At 46.4% G+C, this 19,832-nt stretch overlaps 1 protein-coding gene across 4 annotated transcripts in view; it reads left to right on the top strand.

The window, feature by feature from the left end:
* The window catches only part of ZNF408 (zinc finger protein 408), a 162,036-nt gene extending 146,559 nt beyond the window's left edge, over window positions 1–15,477 (top strand). For 3 of the 4 annotated variants that reach the window (XM_069623202.1, XM_069623203.1, XM_069623201.1), the window contains 2 exons: window positions 10,735–11,225; window positions 13,482–15,477. In XM_069623202.1, coding sequence (XP_069479303.1) covers window positions 10,735–11,225; window positions 13,482–15,409 — 2,419 coding nt within the window. In that variant the 3' untranslated portion in view covers window positions 15,410–15,477. The remainder of the gene's footprint in view (window positions 1–10,734; window positions 11,226–13,481) is intronic. The other variant, XM_069623204.1, reaches the window with a different exon arrangement.
* Window positions 15,478–19,832: the final 4,355 nt, after the last annotated feature.

Genomic DNA, 19,832 nt, shown 5'->3' with positions numbered 1-19,832 from the left:
TTACCAATACGAACACAACCACCATCTTCATGATCACCCACATCCAGGATGGTACCCAAGAAAATAGGTTGTCAAACCAGCCAGTCTCTTGTATGCCCGCTTCTGTTTGCATATGAGTGCAGAGAACATACAGAGGCCCCTAGTATATTGGTAAGGACTCATTCTCTGCGTCATTAGGGGGTACATAGGCACAGAGGAATCACCACTTTCCTTGCAGACCCCTCCCTCCATGGCAGTGAGCAGGTTAAGCACATATCTATTCTGCAGCGTCATCAGCCTGATTGCATGCATTTCCATCTTGATCGTGTTGAGACCTTGTTGAGACCTTGTTCGGGGTCATTGGCCAGCTGGATCACTTCCCACTGCACGATCTGAAGCCACTTGGCATTTGCAGCGGACTGTGCCTCCGGTAGCAACAGCAATACAAAAAAAAGTGTCTTCTTTGCTGTAGAGCCGGTATTGATCTGGCATTGCTTTTACATAGTGAGGAATCTTGCGATAGATTATTGGATCTTCTCCTCTCTGCAATTCTTCTCGTTTCTACTTTTCTGGCAAGATGCAAAATATAGTTTTCTGCGGTAGTACTGTGGTGGCGATGCTGGACCCTGGTGTAGTTGTTGGAACTGACCAGCCCCACCTGGTCCCACTATTAAATATTCTTATGGGACCACCGGGAGCGCTCAGTGCAACGATGCCAGCGAGCAGGTGGCTCCATAATGGCGGGAGGTGCAGAAACGCCTGCTCCCCACTAGTTATCCATCACGGCAGCTGTCCCTTTTTTGAGATCTGGAATGTACAATGTTTTGTTGCACCTACTATTGACCCCCACAAGGATGCTCCCTTCATTGTAAAAACACAGTTGCATTGTATTCTTCCTGCTTTTGCACTTTCACTGTTTTCGCATTGCCTGGATTCATGTGAGATTTGCCACTTGCTCATTCCAGTATCTGCTGCATACACTGTTCACTTTATTACTTCTCTGAGTCTGACCAGTCCTCATGCCATGCAGCTCATTGTAGTTTCCTGCCATCTGTTTGCCACAAGCTTCACGCCGTCCAATTTTAGATATTTTTTGCAAACTGCACACTCTTTGGTTGTTGGGCACATTGCAGTTGATCAGGATCCCCCACTTCTAGTCTTATGCTTCGTGTCTGGAACGTGATTCGCAGCCTGCACAGTGTCAGATGCAATAAACATTGAGCCCCAATCGGAATTTCCTGTGCCATCAATACTTTGGGGGCTGCTGACGCGTGGAATCAAGGAGCACACGTAACGGCTTCCATTAACTTTAGTTTTCTCCACTGAGCTCATGTCTGTGTACCAACTATTACTTAACTCGGGATGGTGCACATCTTCTTTCGTGTCTAACCCAAGTCCATGGTATTGATCGTATTTAACCATTCTACATTAAAAAAAAAAACAATTTTGTTTCACCAAAATGTAAAACACTAGAAAAGAAAGTGTCATTTACAATTATGTTACGAAATAATGATAACCTGAGAAAGTTTGCAAAACTCGCCATATGTTGCTGGGTCACAAGAGTATCATTGATAAATGCATCAGGCTGTTTACCATGGACTGCGGCTGCGGTTTTGTTTGTGTCGGTTATAATTCCAATTAGATATGCAACATTGGTAAAATTCCACAGAGCCATTAATAAACAATCCTTTAATACTAGTTGCATTTCCTATCCCCCTTTTTATATCACTACTCTATATAAAACTACACCTAAATAAATCCGAGTCCAAACATAGCAAATATCCCAGCTACCCAATGCATTACACATAGGTAAGTGGGGGGAAACAAGAGCTATAACAGAATCTTTCTGAAAATTAGAACGTTGCTTTTTTATGGATTGAGCTGTTGGACCGAAGTACATCCATTGCACGTAAATACAAAATAAATGAGGGACCATAAAGAGGGAAACTATGGAGTGAGAGAGAGAGAGAGCTCTCAATACAAACAATGCGTGGCAGCGTTTTTATCTATCACAGAGGTATGCTATTTGTAGAACATTTTGTTTTTTGTATTTAAATGTCAAAAACAAATCACAGAGGCAAGAGCAGTCACTTTGCAGCTGCACGTGGTTCCATAGAACATTTACTTGGAGAAGAGGTATTACTCGCAGACAGTGCTGTTTAGTACCACTAGGTTTGGGAGGGGAGTGTGGCCTAGGGTGCTTTGCGAACATCGAACAAATGCACCCAGCACCTCAATTCATGAACTTTTACCACAAGAGTAGTAGCATAAACGACCTCAAAGGGGCTCTTACATCTAGACTTTCTACCGGCAGACAACGTTCTTTACAAAGATGTGGTCACCAGGGAAAAGCTGAAGAGGTAACTTGGGTGGAGTATCAGATGCAGCGCTGGTCGTCTCTTCAGTCCTTGGCGGCACGTTCTTTTGAGAGATATATTTTATGCCTTTTGGTTGGGGCACACAAGTAACTACGAAATTCGTCCCCTAGAATTGATGCAGCCCTGTGAGCATCAGATGCTCTTCTGAATGTTGATGGAGGCTTGTGCATGCGGCGCCCCATCACCACCTTGTGGGGGTGATAAATAATTATCCCTACAGGGCTGCATGCGCATGCTGAACAAAGCAAGTGGCAAGAAGTGCACCCAATTCTTTTTTAGGGTGGTGCAAAGCTTGGACAGTTTACTCTTGAGAAGACATTGATCCTCTCCACAAGCTTGTTGCCCTGTGGGTGGTAAATTGTACACATCCAATACTTGATGCCCAATAATGCTGTGATGTCCTTAAAAATCTCATTGAAGAAGTGCGTACCTTTATCGGACCTTAAAACTTCACACTCGACCCTTCGATGAAAGACCTCTCTCACAAATAATTTTGCTGCACATTTTGCATCAGGATGTGCAGAAGGACCAGCCTCCACCCACTGTGAGAAAGGACACACAACTATCAGATAGCGGGACCCGTTCCACCTTTTGCCCATGTCCGCATAGTCGATCTGTAACTCACGGAGTGGCCCTCTAGGGCGGGGCAGTGTACCTCGGATAGTTTGTAAAGTGAGACCAGTATTGTAACTCTTAACACGCGGTACAGTTGATGACCATTTTAGTTATTGCCTCCTGCAGATTGGGGACAAACCATCCTCCTGAAATTCGGATGCAATAACTGCTTTTCCCGATGTTTCTTGTTGCCACAATAAATCTGCAGGCGATTGCTTACATCCCCTCTTTAACCACAATTCTTTCTCCTCCTTTGGGGCTCATCCCTGCAATTCTATTAGTTGTGCAATCGGTAAGGAATTGTAGGAGCAATTGTTCCCTGCTCTGCACTACCACTGGGTACTCGGAAAGACTTGGCACCGATAAATATGCAGCTTGCTTGGCCGCCGCGTCCACGTTACTGAGCGAGACCTCATCTGTATCGTTGGTATGGGTGCTGCATTTCACCACCACTGTCAAGGATGGTTGGGATAGTGCATCAATTAGTTTATCCAACAGTGCTGCATGTTGTACCGGGAATCCATCAGCCCTCCTAAATCCCCTCCTCTTCCACTGTGCTAGTCCTGCATGCACTGTGGCGGTGACAAAGGCCGAATCTGAATAGATGGTAACATGGCACCCTTGAGATGCTAGAAGTGCCTCAATGAGTGATATAAACTCTGCTGATTGGGCCGAATAGTGCAATGGTTATCTCTTTTGCACCAATACTTCGTAACCCACGTCCACCAGGTGTACTACTGCTGCCCCAGTATGCCTGGTCGATAGTTGCTGACCCATCAATGAAACCCCCCCTTACCCCTTTCAAGGGGGCTATCTCTTGCCTTCGGCATATTATCCTCCTCCCCTTCAAATATCACACAATCCTGGACTACAAGGTCTTCCTCAGTGCACTGCTCTGTCAAAATGGTGGCAGGATTTGCAGTTTTACACCTTACAATATGAATTTTCGGGCTGGACAGAATGATTTTATACATGGATGCCCGCTATGTGGTCAAAGTGGATTTAGACTGCTACAAAATGGCGAAGACTGCATGCTCCATACAGAGCACCCCATGACAATTGTGGAGCTCTTCTCAATCGCAAATGCAGCTGCAGCAAGCGCTTGTTCGCATGGCAACTGGCCTCGCATCACAGAATTGAGAAGTCTGCTATAGGAGGCCAATGGCTTGTGGCCCATCTTGCTCTTTTGATTCAGTACTGCAGTCATCAATTGGCCGTTTGAATGGGGAAAAAAAGAGAACCCTTGCGTGTAATCAGGAGTGGCCAGCACTGGGGCAGTGGAGATCAGTTCTTTGAGAGCATGCAATCTTATGGTCATTCTTTTGAGCCTTTTTAAAGCCCTGTAACGGGGACCTGGTGTAAGCCAGATACTTTAGAATCCATGCTCTACAGTAATTGCACAACCCTAAACATTTTTGCATCTGACAGATTAGGGCTGGGGAATGCTGTGCACTAAAGCGGCATGATCAGATATAATTATTTTCCTGTGGGCAGATACTAACTGGCCCAGATAGACACTTCTTGGAGACAATATTGCAGCTTTGCTCTGTCCACCTTGTACGACAGTAGCTGCAGGAGGGTGATGCAATCCTTCCTGCACTGCTGTTCACTGTCACTACACACCAGCAAATCAACATACTGAATGATGGTACTGGGCACTTGCAAATTCCCTAAGTCAGCATGTTAGATCCTGTTGAAGATGCTGGGGGGACTCAGTGCCCATGAGGTGATCTTGTGTGCTCGAAATGCACTCCCTCGTGTGTGAACTTGGTGAGGTACTGCGAATCTGGGTGCGTGGTATGGAAAAGAAGGCGTTTAAAAGATCTACCACAGTGAAATGGGTTGCCTCCTAACAGATGCTGCATAGTATGGTTGCAGGGTTTGGAACTATAGGAAATTCTGCCTGGACAATGTCGTTTAGAGGATGAAGGTCCTGGATCATCTTCCTTCTCCCCCTTTTTGCATTTATTATCGGATAGATCACTGTTACACGGGGAGGTAGAAGGCACTATTATTCCCTGATTCAGGAGTGGCGCAGTGGTATCCTGAATGCCCTCCTCCACCTCTTGGGACAGTGGGTACTGTTTAACTCGGGGCAACACTGTGCTGGCTTCAGTGTTATTCGGACCAGGGCCACCCCCCTGCAAGAGCCCTACATTGTGAGTGTTAGTTGTCCATAACCTTTCTGGTACTTTCTGTAGGTCACGCTCAGTAAATGAGGGTAGGGCAGCAAGGGCCATCAACGACCATTGTACCCTCTGGTATTGTACCATAATGTCACATACAGATTCTTAACACAATTTCTCCATAGTCATCCCTGCCCTCAAACAACTCTGCATCTGTTACTTCCTTAAGGGGCACCATTCGGTCAATACAGAGCACTGTACGCACCCATGAGTATCTGTCCCGACCACAGCAATCCTTTTGGCCAACACAACCAGGCCCTGCAAATCTAGGGACAGTATTGTACCTGCCATAAGCTCCGGGGTTACCACAGGGCGAAAGATTAAATCTGAGGGTACACTCCCAACAACCCTTGCCAGTCTGGGACACTAAATCATGCAATACTGGTATTCCATAGACAAACATATCCATTTCTACAGGGATTCTGCAGACCACCCCCTCTCCTCCTCCTGTGGCCTGAACGATGATCATTGCCCTTAAGGCACACAAACCTCGGGTGGCACATTCCACCCCACGGTCCATAAAGTAAATGGTCATGTTTGGCTTGCTCAACAAATCCTATCCTAACAGATTTATGGGGAAGTCCCCTGAGTATAGTACAGGTGCACGCACCACTTTCCCTCCTATTTTGATAGCTACCTCTTCTGTGTAGGGAACCGTTGTGACAGCCCCAGAGAATAATTGTGTCAAGAGTTTCACCTGATAGCGGGAAGTCTCCATCATTGATGCATGATTTAGTGGCACCTGTATCAACCATAAAGATGAATTGTTTATTACCTATCTCAGCACCCACCAAGGGTTCCTCGTCGGGCTGGGTAGTCATGGACAGGACTGGGCATGCCAGAGCTTTCTGTGGACTGTCCTAATCGGGATACGTATTAGTAGCTGGGAACATGAAGTGGTTTCCTATCCTGACACTGACCCCTCGATAGGGTACTACCATTCCATTTGGCACCGCATTGGGTATGGGCATTTGGCCTCTGTACAAGGTGATCTGCTGGGCCGCTTGCGGTTGCACATTAGGCAGTGTTTGGGTCCACATGTGTGGGGAGGTTTGGGGGCAACTGGGTATAGGCCTGATGTATTTCATAAGGTATGGAGTTGAATCTGGGAGGCTGGTAGTGTTGGGGTAGGTTGATTGAATGGATTATACCCCGCCCGCTTCTGCATTCTCTTGCAAATTGCCCCCATTTCCCACAGCTCCAACGCTGAGATGGTCCCATACCACCTCTGGGTCCCATCTCACCAAACCTCACTAGGCTCCCTCTGTTCCATTGAAACCCTTCTCTACCCTGCTGCTGACCTCCTTGGTGCCACTTAGAATACTGAGATAGTTGTCTGCTGCCCCACTACCCCTGTCCTCTGCCTGGCCAAAACGCTGCTATCCTTACATCTGCATGAGCTGCAGCCTGCTAAGCTGAATTTGTCTGTAATCTCCGCCACTTCCACTGCTATTTTAGCTAACTTCTTCTGTACTAGTTCTGCTTCCTCCACCTGCAACCTTTGAGCTGTTTCCTTTTCTCGCTCTTTAATACAATGTTGTATTATTATAGTCTGAATCTTGGCCCACCCCTGTGCCTCTATGCCCACTGCCTTGTGAAGCACTTTCCGAACTATCTTGGGCAATCCCCTTTTAATAACCAAATAAAAAAGAGGAACAGATCGATCCCACTGGTCACCGAACTATCTTGGGCAATCCCCTTTTAATAACCAAATAAAAAAGAGGAACAGATCGATCCCACTGGTCACCCGTCTCTATTCAACACATCTCCTGCACTTTCAAAATGTACTGAGCGGTATCTTCATCGCCCCCCCCCATGGTCTACTGCATTATGTACTGTAAGTCAGTGTATCGGGGTACGCCTGTTGCAATGCGTCCCAGCCTTGTGCCTTAATATTGTTAAATGTGCGCATCATCCTGTTTTACTCCACGTCCCCGGCATGGTTTCTCACAATTGTAACAAGTAAACTTTTTGTGTCGCCAACCACCAGAGGAACCACAGCTGTCTGTTTCCCGAAGGCGTATATCAACTTCTAGCCCCAGAAGTAAGGGGCGGGAGTGCCTTGATCAAATATGCTTTTATCCAACTGCGCCCATGGCACATAATGAGCCCTCCAAGGTCCCTTGTGTAATACCGGCATTTGCCTGCCTACTCCTCGCCCCGCTCTTCACTTCCCTTTTTCCTTGCCACTGCTACCCACCAAACCTGCTCCTCAATCTCTCGCCCCACAAATGTTCTACCTGAGCGTCATTTCTGTAGCGCCTTGTGCCTCACCTTCCCCATCCTCAAATTCTTCCACAGTATCCCATATCTCCTTCCTGTACCTCTTGATGTGACTCCCTGTTTGACCTGACTGTCCCATAACCTGCGCTTTCTGCCCCTCGATCTCTACTACTGTGCTTCTCGACATGCACATCCTTAATAGCACTGCTATCAAGTCTAAGCACAATGTCTCTGGCCCTCCACTCGTCCAACCCACCCCCTGGTTTGCTCTCCCCTTCTTTTACTACCCTCAACCGGGCTAACTCTGCTGGTGTTGCCTGTAATGCCTCCTCTAAATCTTTGTGATTTGGGATCCCGCTGTATAATGGTGTTTGGGGTTGGTCGATATGGGGTTGGAGCGGTGGCAGGCCGGTGCAAATATGTTGGGTTGGTATATCCTGTGACTGGGCGGGTGGTCAGTGGATAGAGCCCCTCTTTAGGCGCGGGCTGCTGCGCTTCCTCTGGTGTGGTTGTGATTATATTTGGAGGGTGGAGGCACTATCTTTGCATCGGGACAAACACCTGGTGTTATCCTCTACATCCCCCACAAGTCTAAAATCTCTTTTCGCTTCTGCAGTTGTGTACCTTTTTACATAGCAGTCAGAAACATGTTCATGTGCTCTAATATCTCTCTGTTATTAGTACTGTGCTCTGGCCAGGGGCAGGGCATTCTCACTTGGGGCTCTACCATCCACTGCTTGTGGTACTGCTCTATTTTATACTTGTACAGTGGCAGCACACTATACTCCAGCAGAGTCATTCCCCCTGTATTGACAATGGTATATTCAAAAGAAGCTTCTAGTTGTACGTCGCACACAGTGTTCTTATAACCGTCACTACCAGTCCTCCGTTCCCACCTCCCGGTTGCCTCCTGTTCACGCCCCTGCCCCCGCTTTTTACACTTGCTCCCACACTTCTCACACCATTTTCACAAGACCTCCCTTGGCCTCCACCGACTTCACAATAATAGCTCAATACACTTAAAACAATACACTACTTTCCCTCTTCCTACCACCCGAAATATATTGGGCACAGGAAGCGGTGCCCTCCAACTATATGGAGCTCCTACCTTTGTATCCTCCTGACCATAATTAAAAATGGTGCCACCTTCTCCCCTTACTCTGAGAGGATCCCACACTCCTTTTTTCCTCCTTGTAATCTCCACAATAATAATATAAAAACCACCATGTGGCCTTTTCACGCTGTCCTGACAGAGAGACACACACACACACACACACACACACACACTCTCACTCTTCCCCACTCAATCTTACCCCCTTTGTTGTCGCTTGCAAGAGGTGTACTTACATTTGCATGATCACCAGAGCTCCTCCGTCACGGGGTCCCAACAACGGCCTGCACCCTGCTAGGAGCCGCGCCCCGCTTCAAAGAGCAGACAGGAATTCTGTGAAACTGTCTCCTGTATACTGCTGCGGGTTGCGCGCTTGGGAGTGGTCACTGTAGGTGGGTTCAGGCCCCTCCAAAGATGCGGCTTGGAAGCCTCGGTCTTCACAGGGGTCGCTGGAATCATGTGAGGGTCAGCAAAAATGTACAGAAGCCCCTGAACGCTCGCACCAGAAAAAATACAACCCACTAGGGAAAAAGCCCCAGCACACCTCTAGTAAGGAAAACAGTTTTATCTCTACAAAAATGGAAATGCGGCAGCAAGGGACTCTGCTGCTACGGAACGTTCGGCCAAAATCAGTACAAACAACACTTTATGAAGGCATACAGCATCATCAGTGACTTAAGTTACATAGGATACAAATCTGAACGGGTGGTTCGTGTGACCCTATACATATGCTACCTGCTCCATAGGGGATGCCAGGCCATTGGACACAGCCCCATCCGTCTATCTTCTTCCATGTGGGCTCCTCCTTATGCGTCATCAGACAAAAAGCTGCAACTAATTTGCAATTATGTGAAGAAAAACAATATTGAATCTATCTCTAACCTGATCTGCACCTGTTAAGCAGACATGGGCTAAGCGGACACTTCGTGGCCATCGCTTCTAACAAACTACAGCTCGATTCCAGACACGTTGGCACCCAACCAAAGTTCCCCACCCTTGTTTTAGCTATGTTGTTTTATCCCTCCCGGCACCTCCTAGCACAAATAACACGGCCTATGGTGAAGTCAACTGATCCCCGTTTTAAGATCGATTGGTGGGGGTGGGGGTCCAACAGTTTTATGGTTGGTGGTCTGGGACTGACTGGTACCTCTGAATGCTGGGGGTCTTGAGACTGGGCTTTTGGGTGCTATTACTTGGAGCTGGGACAGGAAAGGTCAGAGGCTCGTGCCCTCCTTGTGAGATCGATTTTCACAGAGACCTCTCAACCCGCTTGTGGCCTTGAAAGGCACATTCCTTCTAGGATACGAAAGGTTGGCAACATGAGACAATGAAGGGTCTATGAATCTGCAGGTCTGGGCTTTCTCATCGGTGCCCAACCTATCCCGCATGCATACCCTTTTTTTTGTACCTGTGGGGCTCGGGGCTGCAGCCTGACACTGGGCCTCGATTATAATATGGTTGCTACTATGTGAGATAGCTTTTGGTTCCCAATGTTTGCTGGACCAAAGAACATACCTCCCTTGCTATGGTCCTTCCAGCACCTCCTTCCCCCCTGTCTCCCGGGTCCCTACTGCACACTTCCAGGCCTCTTTCTCATCCGAAAGCAGTAATGAGGAGTGAGTCCCACAGTGTATAGCACTAAGAGTTGCAGGACTCGCAGTGTGCCTTGAGAGTCATGAGATATGTAATTTGCACCTTTAGGGGAAGGGAAACCAACGAGTGCTCTGAGAGGAGGTGAAGGTATAAGTGGGTATTGTAAGGTTGAGTGAGCTCCTTTGTCTACCCTGTTCATGGAGGGGATTGTGCAGTATGCACCTTGAGGGAGAACTGGATCAATAGTGACTCTGAGGGAAAGACAGAGTGAGCAAGTGCCACAGTGAGTAGGTGTGAGACTGCAGTGAGCACTGCTAGTGGAGAAGACTCAGGCGCATGGCGTGTCGACGATTGCCACTTTGTGTGCACTGCGAGGTGGAGTGTCACTTTGAGTGTACTCTGTGAGAAGGATTGAGAGCCATACCACTCACAGTGAAGGGACAGTTGCATGCAAGGTGTGCAAAGTGAGACGGGGCATGAATGCCTCAGCTTACTGTTTCCATCTTTCAGAATTTGCCATTTGCTCTTGTTTGACAGCATTGTGTGTATAGGTGGTGGGTGGGGACCATAGATCTAGAATTTCATGGACTGTTATGGATCACTGGCGAGGTGCCTCCCATATTAATATTCTTCTTGTATCATTTTGTAGCTTTGTAAAGAAGGGAAACAGTGCAGCGGATCAGAATGTAGTGCACATTCGGCGCTCTGGGGCCATGTACGTCTGTGTTGTCTGCACGATTCAGCCTGGCACTGAGCTTCACTTCTGGACTGAAGAGGAGATGGGGACTGACTGTATTGCAGAGAAAGAAGGGCTGCTGGCAGAGGAGGTGGTGCCTGCAGAGGCGGTTAAGGGCCGCATAATTGCTGCAAAAGATGAAGTGCCTTTGGAGGAGGCCAAAACCCAAACTATCACTATTGGAGAGGCAGCTGCTAAAGAGGACCATACCCTCGCTGAGGAAGAGGCAGAGTGCTGGGACCTCGCTGTGCAGGAGGCAATGCCGGTGGAAGATGAGATGCGGCCTGCTGAGATGCACAGCCAGAGCCTTTCTTTGTGTAACATCTCCCACTTGCCACAAATTGCAAATACTGTATTACAGAAAAACTCGCTCATAGGAGGCAGCACAAAACACTTTGAACCAGGTACTGTGCTTTCTTTTCTTCTGACATAGTGTCTCTCTGCCATCTTTCTATTCACAACCCTTTCATGTGTGTCCTACTGCTCTCTAGCTTGCATATTTGCTCCCTTCCCACCCTCTAGCCGACCTGCTGACCTGAAACTGTGATCCTACTCTCTGTCTACTCTCCTAGCGTCCAGCCACACTTTTGGTCTCTGACTGCCCTTGAGGCCTTTGATTACTTCTTTGGCCTCTAGTTGCCCTCTTTTGGTTTCAGTAGTCATTCTGGTTCCCTTTCTTTTCTTTTCTGGCCTCTCACTGGACAGCTTACCGTGTTCTGATCTTTGCAGATATTTATTCTGCTCTTCAGAATGCAGTCAGGAATCCGTTCGGTTTTCAGAGTGTGAACGTAGTTAAAAGAAAACATAACGTCTTGCTGGAAACATTGCCAGTCTTCTTCCAAAAAATAGAAAACATGACCTTTTCGCATATATATCACAATAGTAAATGGTCCTTAGTTGCTTTATTTCAAGGGCGTCGCTAGACTGAGCAAACTGCTGCAGCAAAGTCTCCAGGCCTTAGATCTCCACCCTTGCAGAGAACCTTCTCACTGTGGAGTTAAAACTATACTGTGCATAAGCCTGGCTTCAAGAAACCGCTGATATGTATAACCTTAATTGGGCACAGATGCACCAGGAACACGGTGTACCCATTCCCCATGCCCAGGCCCAGAAGTGTTTGCTCTTGGTTGTAGTCTGGACCAATCTACGAATCCCTCTGCTCAAGGAGGAGAAAAAAACAGAACCTAAAGGACATACATACCAGGCAGAAATGGAATGAGATTCTGTCCAATGTATTATTCAGTCACACATAAATCAGGCAGCAGTGCTGTTGTGCAATGCACTGGCCTACTCTGTGGTACAAACTACTTTAACTCCTGTATCGTCTTCAGCCTTTGGCCCTCCACCACCTTCACCTCCCCACCCATTCAACATATTGCCATTGGTGATTCGTCTTTACCTCCCTCTGTTCATGCAATTTCTCCATCTTGGGATCTTGAGTGTATTTCATTACCATCCTTGTCTCTGTAGGTGGAGAGGATATAAAAACCATGGTCGTTGAATGTTTTTTTTTTATTTATTTTTTTACTTTTGACAATAAACTACATTTCTTAACATGAAACGCCACCCCAGGGCAAACGTGTTTTTGACCCTCACCGGCTCAATGCTCTAAAATACTTCGAATGTCTTTCTCAATGACAATTTGCCTCTTTTTTTTTTCTCCACCTTCTCCTAAAAAGGTGTGTTCTGTTGTTTGTTTAACTTTTCTATACCTTTTTGTTGGATTTCAGTTGTGTTGTGTTTATCTGTATCTGGTTTCATTAGATTCGTTTGTAGCAGTAGAATATGTCATATTGTGGCAATTGCTGCTCATCCAAGTGCATTGTGGGGCATGGAACGCTTGTAAGACAAATGGGATTGACCTTCACCCTGAATTAATATCTACTTTTTACAGATGTGTATTGTTGCTAGATTTCCCTATGTGTAGTGCTCCCTTGTGCGAGAACCCCAGAGAATATCTCTTCTTGAATTTGCAACAAGCAATTTTGCCTCAAAACAGATACTTTGGTTCACTGCAGTCCTGGTCTCTCCCTATCCTGAAACTTATGTGACTCTAAAATAGAGGTTGGGGGGAGGGTGGGGTGGGCTTGTTGTTATTTTTGAGATTGCTGGAATTTAGGGGAGTATGAAAGTTAATGTGATTTCTGTTGAGTTTTTATTGATTTTCAAGCCTGAACATGAGTTGAAACTTGTGTGCTGTTTCTAGACCTTGGGCATTGCGTATTGGTAAACCTTGTGGCATGAAGCAGTGTCCTTATATCTATCTGTCATCATTGAGCATGTAGCTTCAAGTACAAGCCTGCAAATGTGTCACTAACGCACTTTAGTTGACCTTTGAGCTTGGTGGATTTAATGTCCTGTTAAGTCACGAACTGAACCCTAATCACATATCTAAATGGACCCAAGAGATCACTTTTCAGGGTTGGTTAGTGGGGTATTGCAATGTGCTGGGGGAAATGGCCCTGATGTTCATTAGTGGACCGAAGTGGTCTGCGTTCTGGTTTGTTTTGTGGACTAGTTTCAGGTGTATGCGTGATGATCTGCCTCCATGCATGTTTCTTGTTCTGCAACATAAGTTAAGGCTTGTTTGCTTTTTAGAATCACCTTGTTTTGAATTAGTTATCTGATGGACGCTCCTCTTTGATCCTTTGTCTCAACAGTGTCTTCAGTTTGCAGTGCAGTGAATGACATCCTCACCAAGCCAAGAGTTGAAATTCTCACTGTGGAGAGCCTCACTGGATTTGGAAGGGGAAAGCCTACCCAAGCTACAGTGGATGTGGACCGAGGGAGGGAATCCTCAAGCCATAAACACAGAATAGAGACGCAGACAAGACCTATGGATGTTGAACCAGCAAAGTGTGATGATCATAAGGGAGAATGGGTGCAGGAGGTGCCAGGTGGGTTAAACACGGAGTCCAAAGCAGCAGAAGAGAGATGCGGATTACACACAAGCCCCTGTTCAGGGACTTGCGTTCTGTTAACATTGAAAGGGGCATTGGGGTCGTCTGGGGCACCACATGAGAGCCATGCGCAGTGTCTGCAAGAACCAAACTCTGGTCAACTGTCACAGGAGAAGAAATGCACCTCCACAAAGGATGATATTGAAGTATGCAAAAAAAGGGTGATTTCGGATGCCACCTCCAAAGCGGAACCTCTGACTTGCAAGCAAAAAGTAAGTCTCTGTCCAAAGAGTGAGGAAGCTATTAAGCAAACTGAGGTGGTCTTAGTCACCCCGAAGAAGACCCAGGTCTGCCAGGAGAGTAAATCGACTAATGCCAGCCAACGGAAATACAGATGCCAGGAGTGTGGCAAGGCTTTCATTCAACTGTGCCACCTGAAAAAGCACCGCTATGTCCACAGTGGGCAGAAGCCATACCTGTGCACAGAGTGTGGTAAGAGCTACAGCTCAGAGGAAAGCTTCAAAGCCCATGTACTCGCCCATCGTGGCGTCCGGCCACACAAGTGTACACAGTGTGACAAGGCTTATGGCACCAAGCGGGATCTGAAGGAGCATGAGGTGCTGCACACCGGCCAGCGGCCTTTTCAGTGTGAGGTCTGCGGCAAAGCCTTCACCCGAAGACCAGCCCTTCGTATCCACCGGAAAACCCACCAGGACAAGGAGCTAAACCCAGACAATGCCAAAGTCTCCAAGTGCAGCATCTGTGAGCGAGATCTTGCCAACCCGGGCTCACTGAGTAACCACATGCGGCTGCACACTGGGGAGAAGCCCTACGCCTGCCCATTCTGTAGCAAGGCTTTCCGTCAGATGGGGAATCTTAGAGGGCACATGCGGCTTCACACTGGGGAAAAGCCCTACACATGTGACTTCTGCGGGGAAGCCTTTCCCCAGAAGCCAGAGCTGAGGCGTCATCTGATCTTGCACACAGGTGAGGGGCACCTGTGCACGGTCTGTGGGAAGGAGCTGAAGGACCCCCACACTCTGCGGGCCCACGAGCGCCTGCACACTGGTGAGCGCCCCTTCCAGTGCGAGCAGTGCGGAAAGGCATACACGCTGGCAACCAAGCTTCGGCGACACCAAAAATCTCACTTGGATGAAAAGCCGTACAAGTGTGACACATGTGGAATGGGATACACGCTCCTGCACAGCTTAAAGCGGCATCAGGTTGCACACAGGATCTGTGAAGTAAATGAGGCCACCACAACCTTGGGAAACATCCCTTCCGTGGACTCTGCTCTGGCAAAGAAAGGGAAGGTAGGAAGACGGCAAGATTCCGAGACCCCCAGCAAAAATTCGAACACAGTCCTTATGACCTTGGTACAGGTGGCAGACATGCCCTCCCTGGTGAAGGAGGAAGGGCATGTAACTAAAACAACCCACTCGTGCTTTGACAACCATCAGCATTACACAAACTCAGAGCGCTGCTTGGTGCAGCAGATCACTGGAGAGTCAGACAGGTCCTTGAGCCACGTCAATGTAAATGGCATCCTAGAGATCACCAATACAGAGCACAAGGAAAAGTGTGTGGTACTCCAAGATGAGGAGCCCCAAGAAAACATGGTCATTATACAGGATGGTATGAGTTTTAGCACCGTGGCTGAGGAGGTTGAGGTGCAATCTGGCAGCTGAATGCCTGCACCATTGAGGGACATTGTCTCATCCGATAAATTAATATATAAACCTTCTTTTCTAACTTATTTTGTCATTGCTCATTCTGTGTTTACTTCCATTCAGCAGATGACACAACAAGCAATTCCATTGCAATATTTATAGAGGAAAGGGCATATTGGCGTTGCACAGTGGGATAATAGTTTTTTTTACATATGGTACACCTGGATCATACAGAAGAGTAGCAGCACATGGGTGTTTACCACTCCCCCACGATCTTGTCAAAGAAGTGACTGAAGGTGGAAGAAAAAAGCATGTGGATACCTGATTGGTACATTAAGAAATGGTTTTACAAATGAAGGCATGATTAATATCTTAAAAAGCGATATTCTGCATCATAGAGATCAGACGGGTATGCTTGCTGCCCTCCCCGAGTGACTTAATTTTCAGTATCTCTGCTTACGAAGAATTGATAGCTTGCGATATTCGAACATCACGTTAATCGACTCTCCGTGGGCACCAGCAGAACCTGCAGTTATACCCATGGATAGAGTTTCTACAGTGCTGGATATTAGCTCTGATTTACTCCAGTTCAATTTTAGGCCCGCAAGTGTGCCAAATCTAGAGCCACCTCTCCAACAGGGACAATAACCTCAGTGTCGCATATAAAGAGAAAGTGAAGAAGCAGACATGGGTCGTCTATTAAAAGCATGTGTAAAAATTCAAGCCAGTGGTTTTGTTGCCAACTCAAAGAGAAAAGGGTAGAGTAGAGCCCCCTGACGTACCTCTATACAATGCAAATGGGGCAGACAAGTTACCATTTGTATAAACCCTGGTCAAATGCTTATTGTATGGTAGGTAACCTGACCAGTACAAGCAACTGCTATCCAACACCGATCCACTTTAAGACAGTGAACAGAAAGGATCATTCCAGTCAAATGCCTTTTCAGCATCTGGCAATGTGTCAACAGCCTGCAGATGTGTATTAATTTGTATCATAATGGTGAACAGACCGTGTAAATTATGTTTTGTAGACCTTCCCATAATGAAACGCGACTAGTCTGACATCACCAACATAGAAAAGGCAAATGTTGATGGGCCAAGACCGTTGCGGGAATTTGTTTGTGAACAAGGCTGACTTTGGCACCTCAGCATTAATGTGATAATGTCAGATAGGCTATGATCTGTAACCCAAATGTTAAGTCCTTTTGTCCTTATTTCCGAGACAGAGACAGACAGCAAGGGCCTACCCTAAGAGTATGTATTTCTAACTAAGCAAAACATGCGCACACAAGTGCATCTGCTTCACCTCAACATAAGAGAGGTAAAGCATAAACATTGTCTACACCAGATGCAACTTATCGCAAAGAATATTACAGACATATTCCACTGGGGCACATCTATTTTTCATGTAGCACAAGAGCAATTTAGTGCAAAAAACATTCAATGCATTTTTTCACCATACCTAGTACTTATACGGAATGGTATTAGCACTAGGGTAAAATACACCCACACCCCAGTTCGAGCTGCCTTCTCACAGAGATCTATTACACTAGATATGGGAGTGTCCCCCACACTACTCCCAGCAGTAAAAAGGCTTAAAACGATGTTATTTAGATATTATCCATGTATATCGCTTCACAGTCAACAAGAAATTAATTGACTGCATACTGTATGTAGCTTCAAATCAAACTAATTGTATTAATTGGATCCATGTGTCACAGAATACCCTGTTTTTGTCTAGCACCTGCGCACATTTTAACCGATTTTTATTTAATCAAGTTATTTCATTAAAACAAGATGATTTGCACCTCTTATTAAATTATTTGATATTAAATCAAAAGTGAGATGCAATATACAAGACAGTGGCCCACACAATAGGGGCAACATTTTCAAAATGCTCAACGCAACAGCCAACATCAAGATTTGTTGACTGCACAGCAACACAGATGCTTTTCATGAATACATTAACAATGGAGCTCACTAGTCCAAACACTAGTTGGTCATAGTCCTTTTATATACATGGTTGACTTCTCAGTCAATTGTTGCATTCTAACCCTTTTTTCTTCCCATGACTGGTTGTTTTGCGTTCCGTTTTTTTGTATTGCTCTTCATTTACGTGACTCCTATACAGAGCACCTGTTCGAAGCTATTGGCAGATGCTCATTGGGATAAACATGACTGTTCTACATCTTATTACATACTTGAAGGTTCATCCAATATTTCATTATTTAATTTGAATGCAACTGGAGGCCATGCCTTCACTCCTATCAATTACTTCTTATGTCCTTGGGCACGGCATAGTCTTTTCAATGTCAATTACTTCTCAATATCCTAGTATTACTGGAATATTGGGTGGCGGATAGCCGTATGTTCCCATTCCCATGGAGTCCCATAGGACACCATGGGATGGGATTTACTGAAGCACTGACATTACCAGTGCTGATAATTGAGGTATTCATCTGCCGGTGGGGGCCTGATTTGCCGACAGGCCAGCCCTGCCGGGAGATCCGTGGCCTCCAGCGGCAGACTGGTGCTTTGCCGGTCCAGAATAAATGCTGATGCCGGAATTACCGGCATTCTTTCCCGACCAGCAAAGTTGTAATGAGGCCCAATGGGTTTATCCAACTTAACTCCTATCGGAGATTCCACTCTGACATCTTCACAGCATCTACTTGGTTTTTCTGCATGATACCAACCATCTTAGTTCTCTATTGGAATCTTGTCTAACCTAAGTAATGGCTCTAAAGCACAAATGTAGTGTGCTTATGTATCTTTGTCGATGCTGATATTTTGACAGCCTATTTAAATCGGTCTTTCCCCTCTGTACAGATAGATTGCACCACGCCACGTCCGCTATCCATAGCAATGTGTACAGAATGTTTCCGGGCTAATACTCTTGCATCAGTTAACTGTTTACAAAGAGCATTGTCCTCGACACGATCTGATCAGAATCTTGATGACTATAACCAAGGCAATTCGAGTATCCCATCTGGGCCCCCAATATGCGTTTGTAAATCCAAACCAGTACCCTTGTCTATTCGGCTCAAGACCACCTACAATCCACTGGCGTGAATGGCGATACTCCAGGTATAGCTGCTTCTGCACTGAGAGATGAACTTTCCTGAGACACAAATATTTCGAGGGGATTGGGTCCTCGACATATTCCATATCTATGACGGTAATCACTGCAGCTCTGCTGGGGTGATTACTGTCATAGATATGGAATACGTCGTCAGACCATCCCATCGAAAGAACGTTATCAGGAAAGAGAGTAACTTGTTCATCTCTGTGATAAGGCAGCCGCATTACAGGAACATATATACATGCCCATAGTACACTCGCATTGTGCCAGGTGAATACATCCGGTGTATTTGTTTATTTTACAAGAGATACAAGGCGATATCGCTGCGAAAAAAGTAATTGGAGCCCTGCCTGATGCAGACCTTTTCGTTTCACATCGATATCAACAGTTGGATTTTCATTTCTCTAGCTTAATGTTAATCCTTTTATTCACCTGGGAAGGATGAAGGGCATAGCAATCTTTACTGGAATTGTAACCTGTGACCTGACGACCGTCCGCTGGTTGCTCACAGCAACAAAGGCTTAAGTCATTAAGCTATCAGACTGATGGCCTTATCACATTGATATGTACACCTGCTTGTCATGAATGCACCTTCATACCAGGTAAAACCACGTATCTAGAAATATACACATACCCGATACCGCTCCCTTATCTCCGGGAGATACACTGGGTGCAGTGGCTGTGTCACTGACACACAAATCTCCAATTGCAAAGACTTTACACCTAGAAACACACTGTACTGGTTTGTGATCGCCTGGCTGATCTGAGAAGTTAGCATGGTCTGCCCCTGCTTAGGGTGCCTAGTCCTTAGCCTCTAGATGAAAAGGAGAAGGCATACGATCTTGGAAAGTGGGTGCAAGACCAGCAGATAATGGGAGGGGGTGATGTAACGGGCAAAGGAATGTTTTTTTTGTGGTAGCTTGGGTGCTTGTGGCCCTGTTAAGGTGGGCCATACGTCTGGATTGTAGAAAGGAGGTTGATTCTAAGCCGATGTGGAATTATGCCTATTATGCGAGGCAGCATCAAATATCCATAGGTAGCTAATGTCGCACAACGTTTGGTTGTGCGATTGAGTGAATGAAATACACAGCAGTTCTAGTCTCCCCTTAATAGTTCAACCCTCTATCCAAGGACAGCTACTTCTCACACATACACACCCACCATGGATATCTTACCGGTCACAGAAATATGCACATCAGGAGAACCCACCATAATGTGTGTAGGGAGCCACACACCACTACAGCTATCTCAACCAATATAACTATTGTTTCGCACATCAAACCCCCTCAACCCTGGTGCAGGCACCATATCACAAAGATGCTCCTGTACAGTCTTTAGACCCCTTGTCACAGAGCTGCA

This window comes from Ambystoma mexicanum, chromosome 11 (genome assembly GCF_040938575.1).
Source record: "Ambystoma mexicanum isolate Mex_15411 chromosome 11, UKY_AmexF1_1, whole genome shotgun sequence".
Taxonomy (NCBI): domain Eukaryota; kingdom Metazoa; phylum Chordata; class Amphibia; order Caudata; family Ambystomatidae; genus Ambystoma; species Ambystoma mexicanum.
The sequence above is the reverse complement of the archived record's forward strand: the minus strand, read 5'-3'. Positions and strand labels throughout refer to the sequence as shown.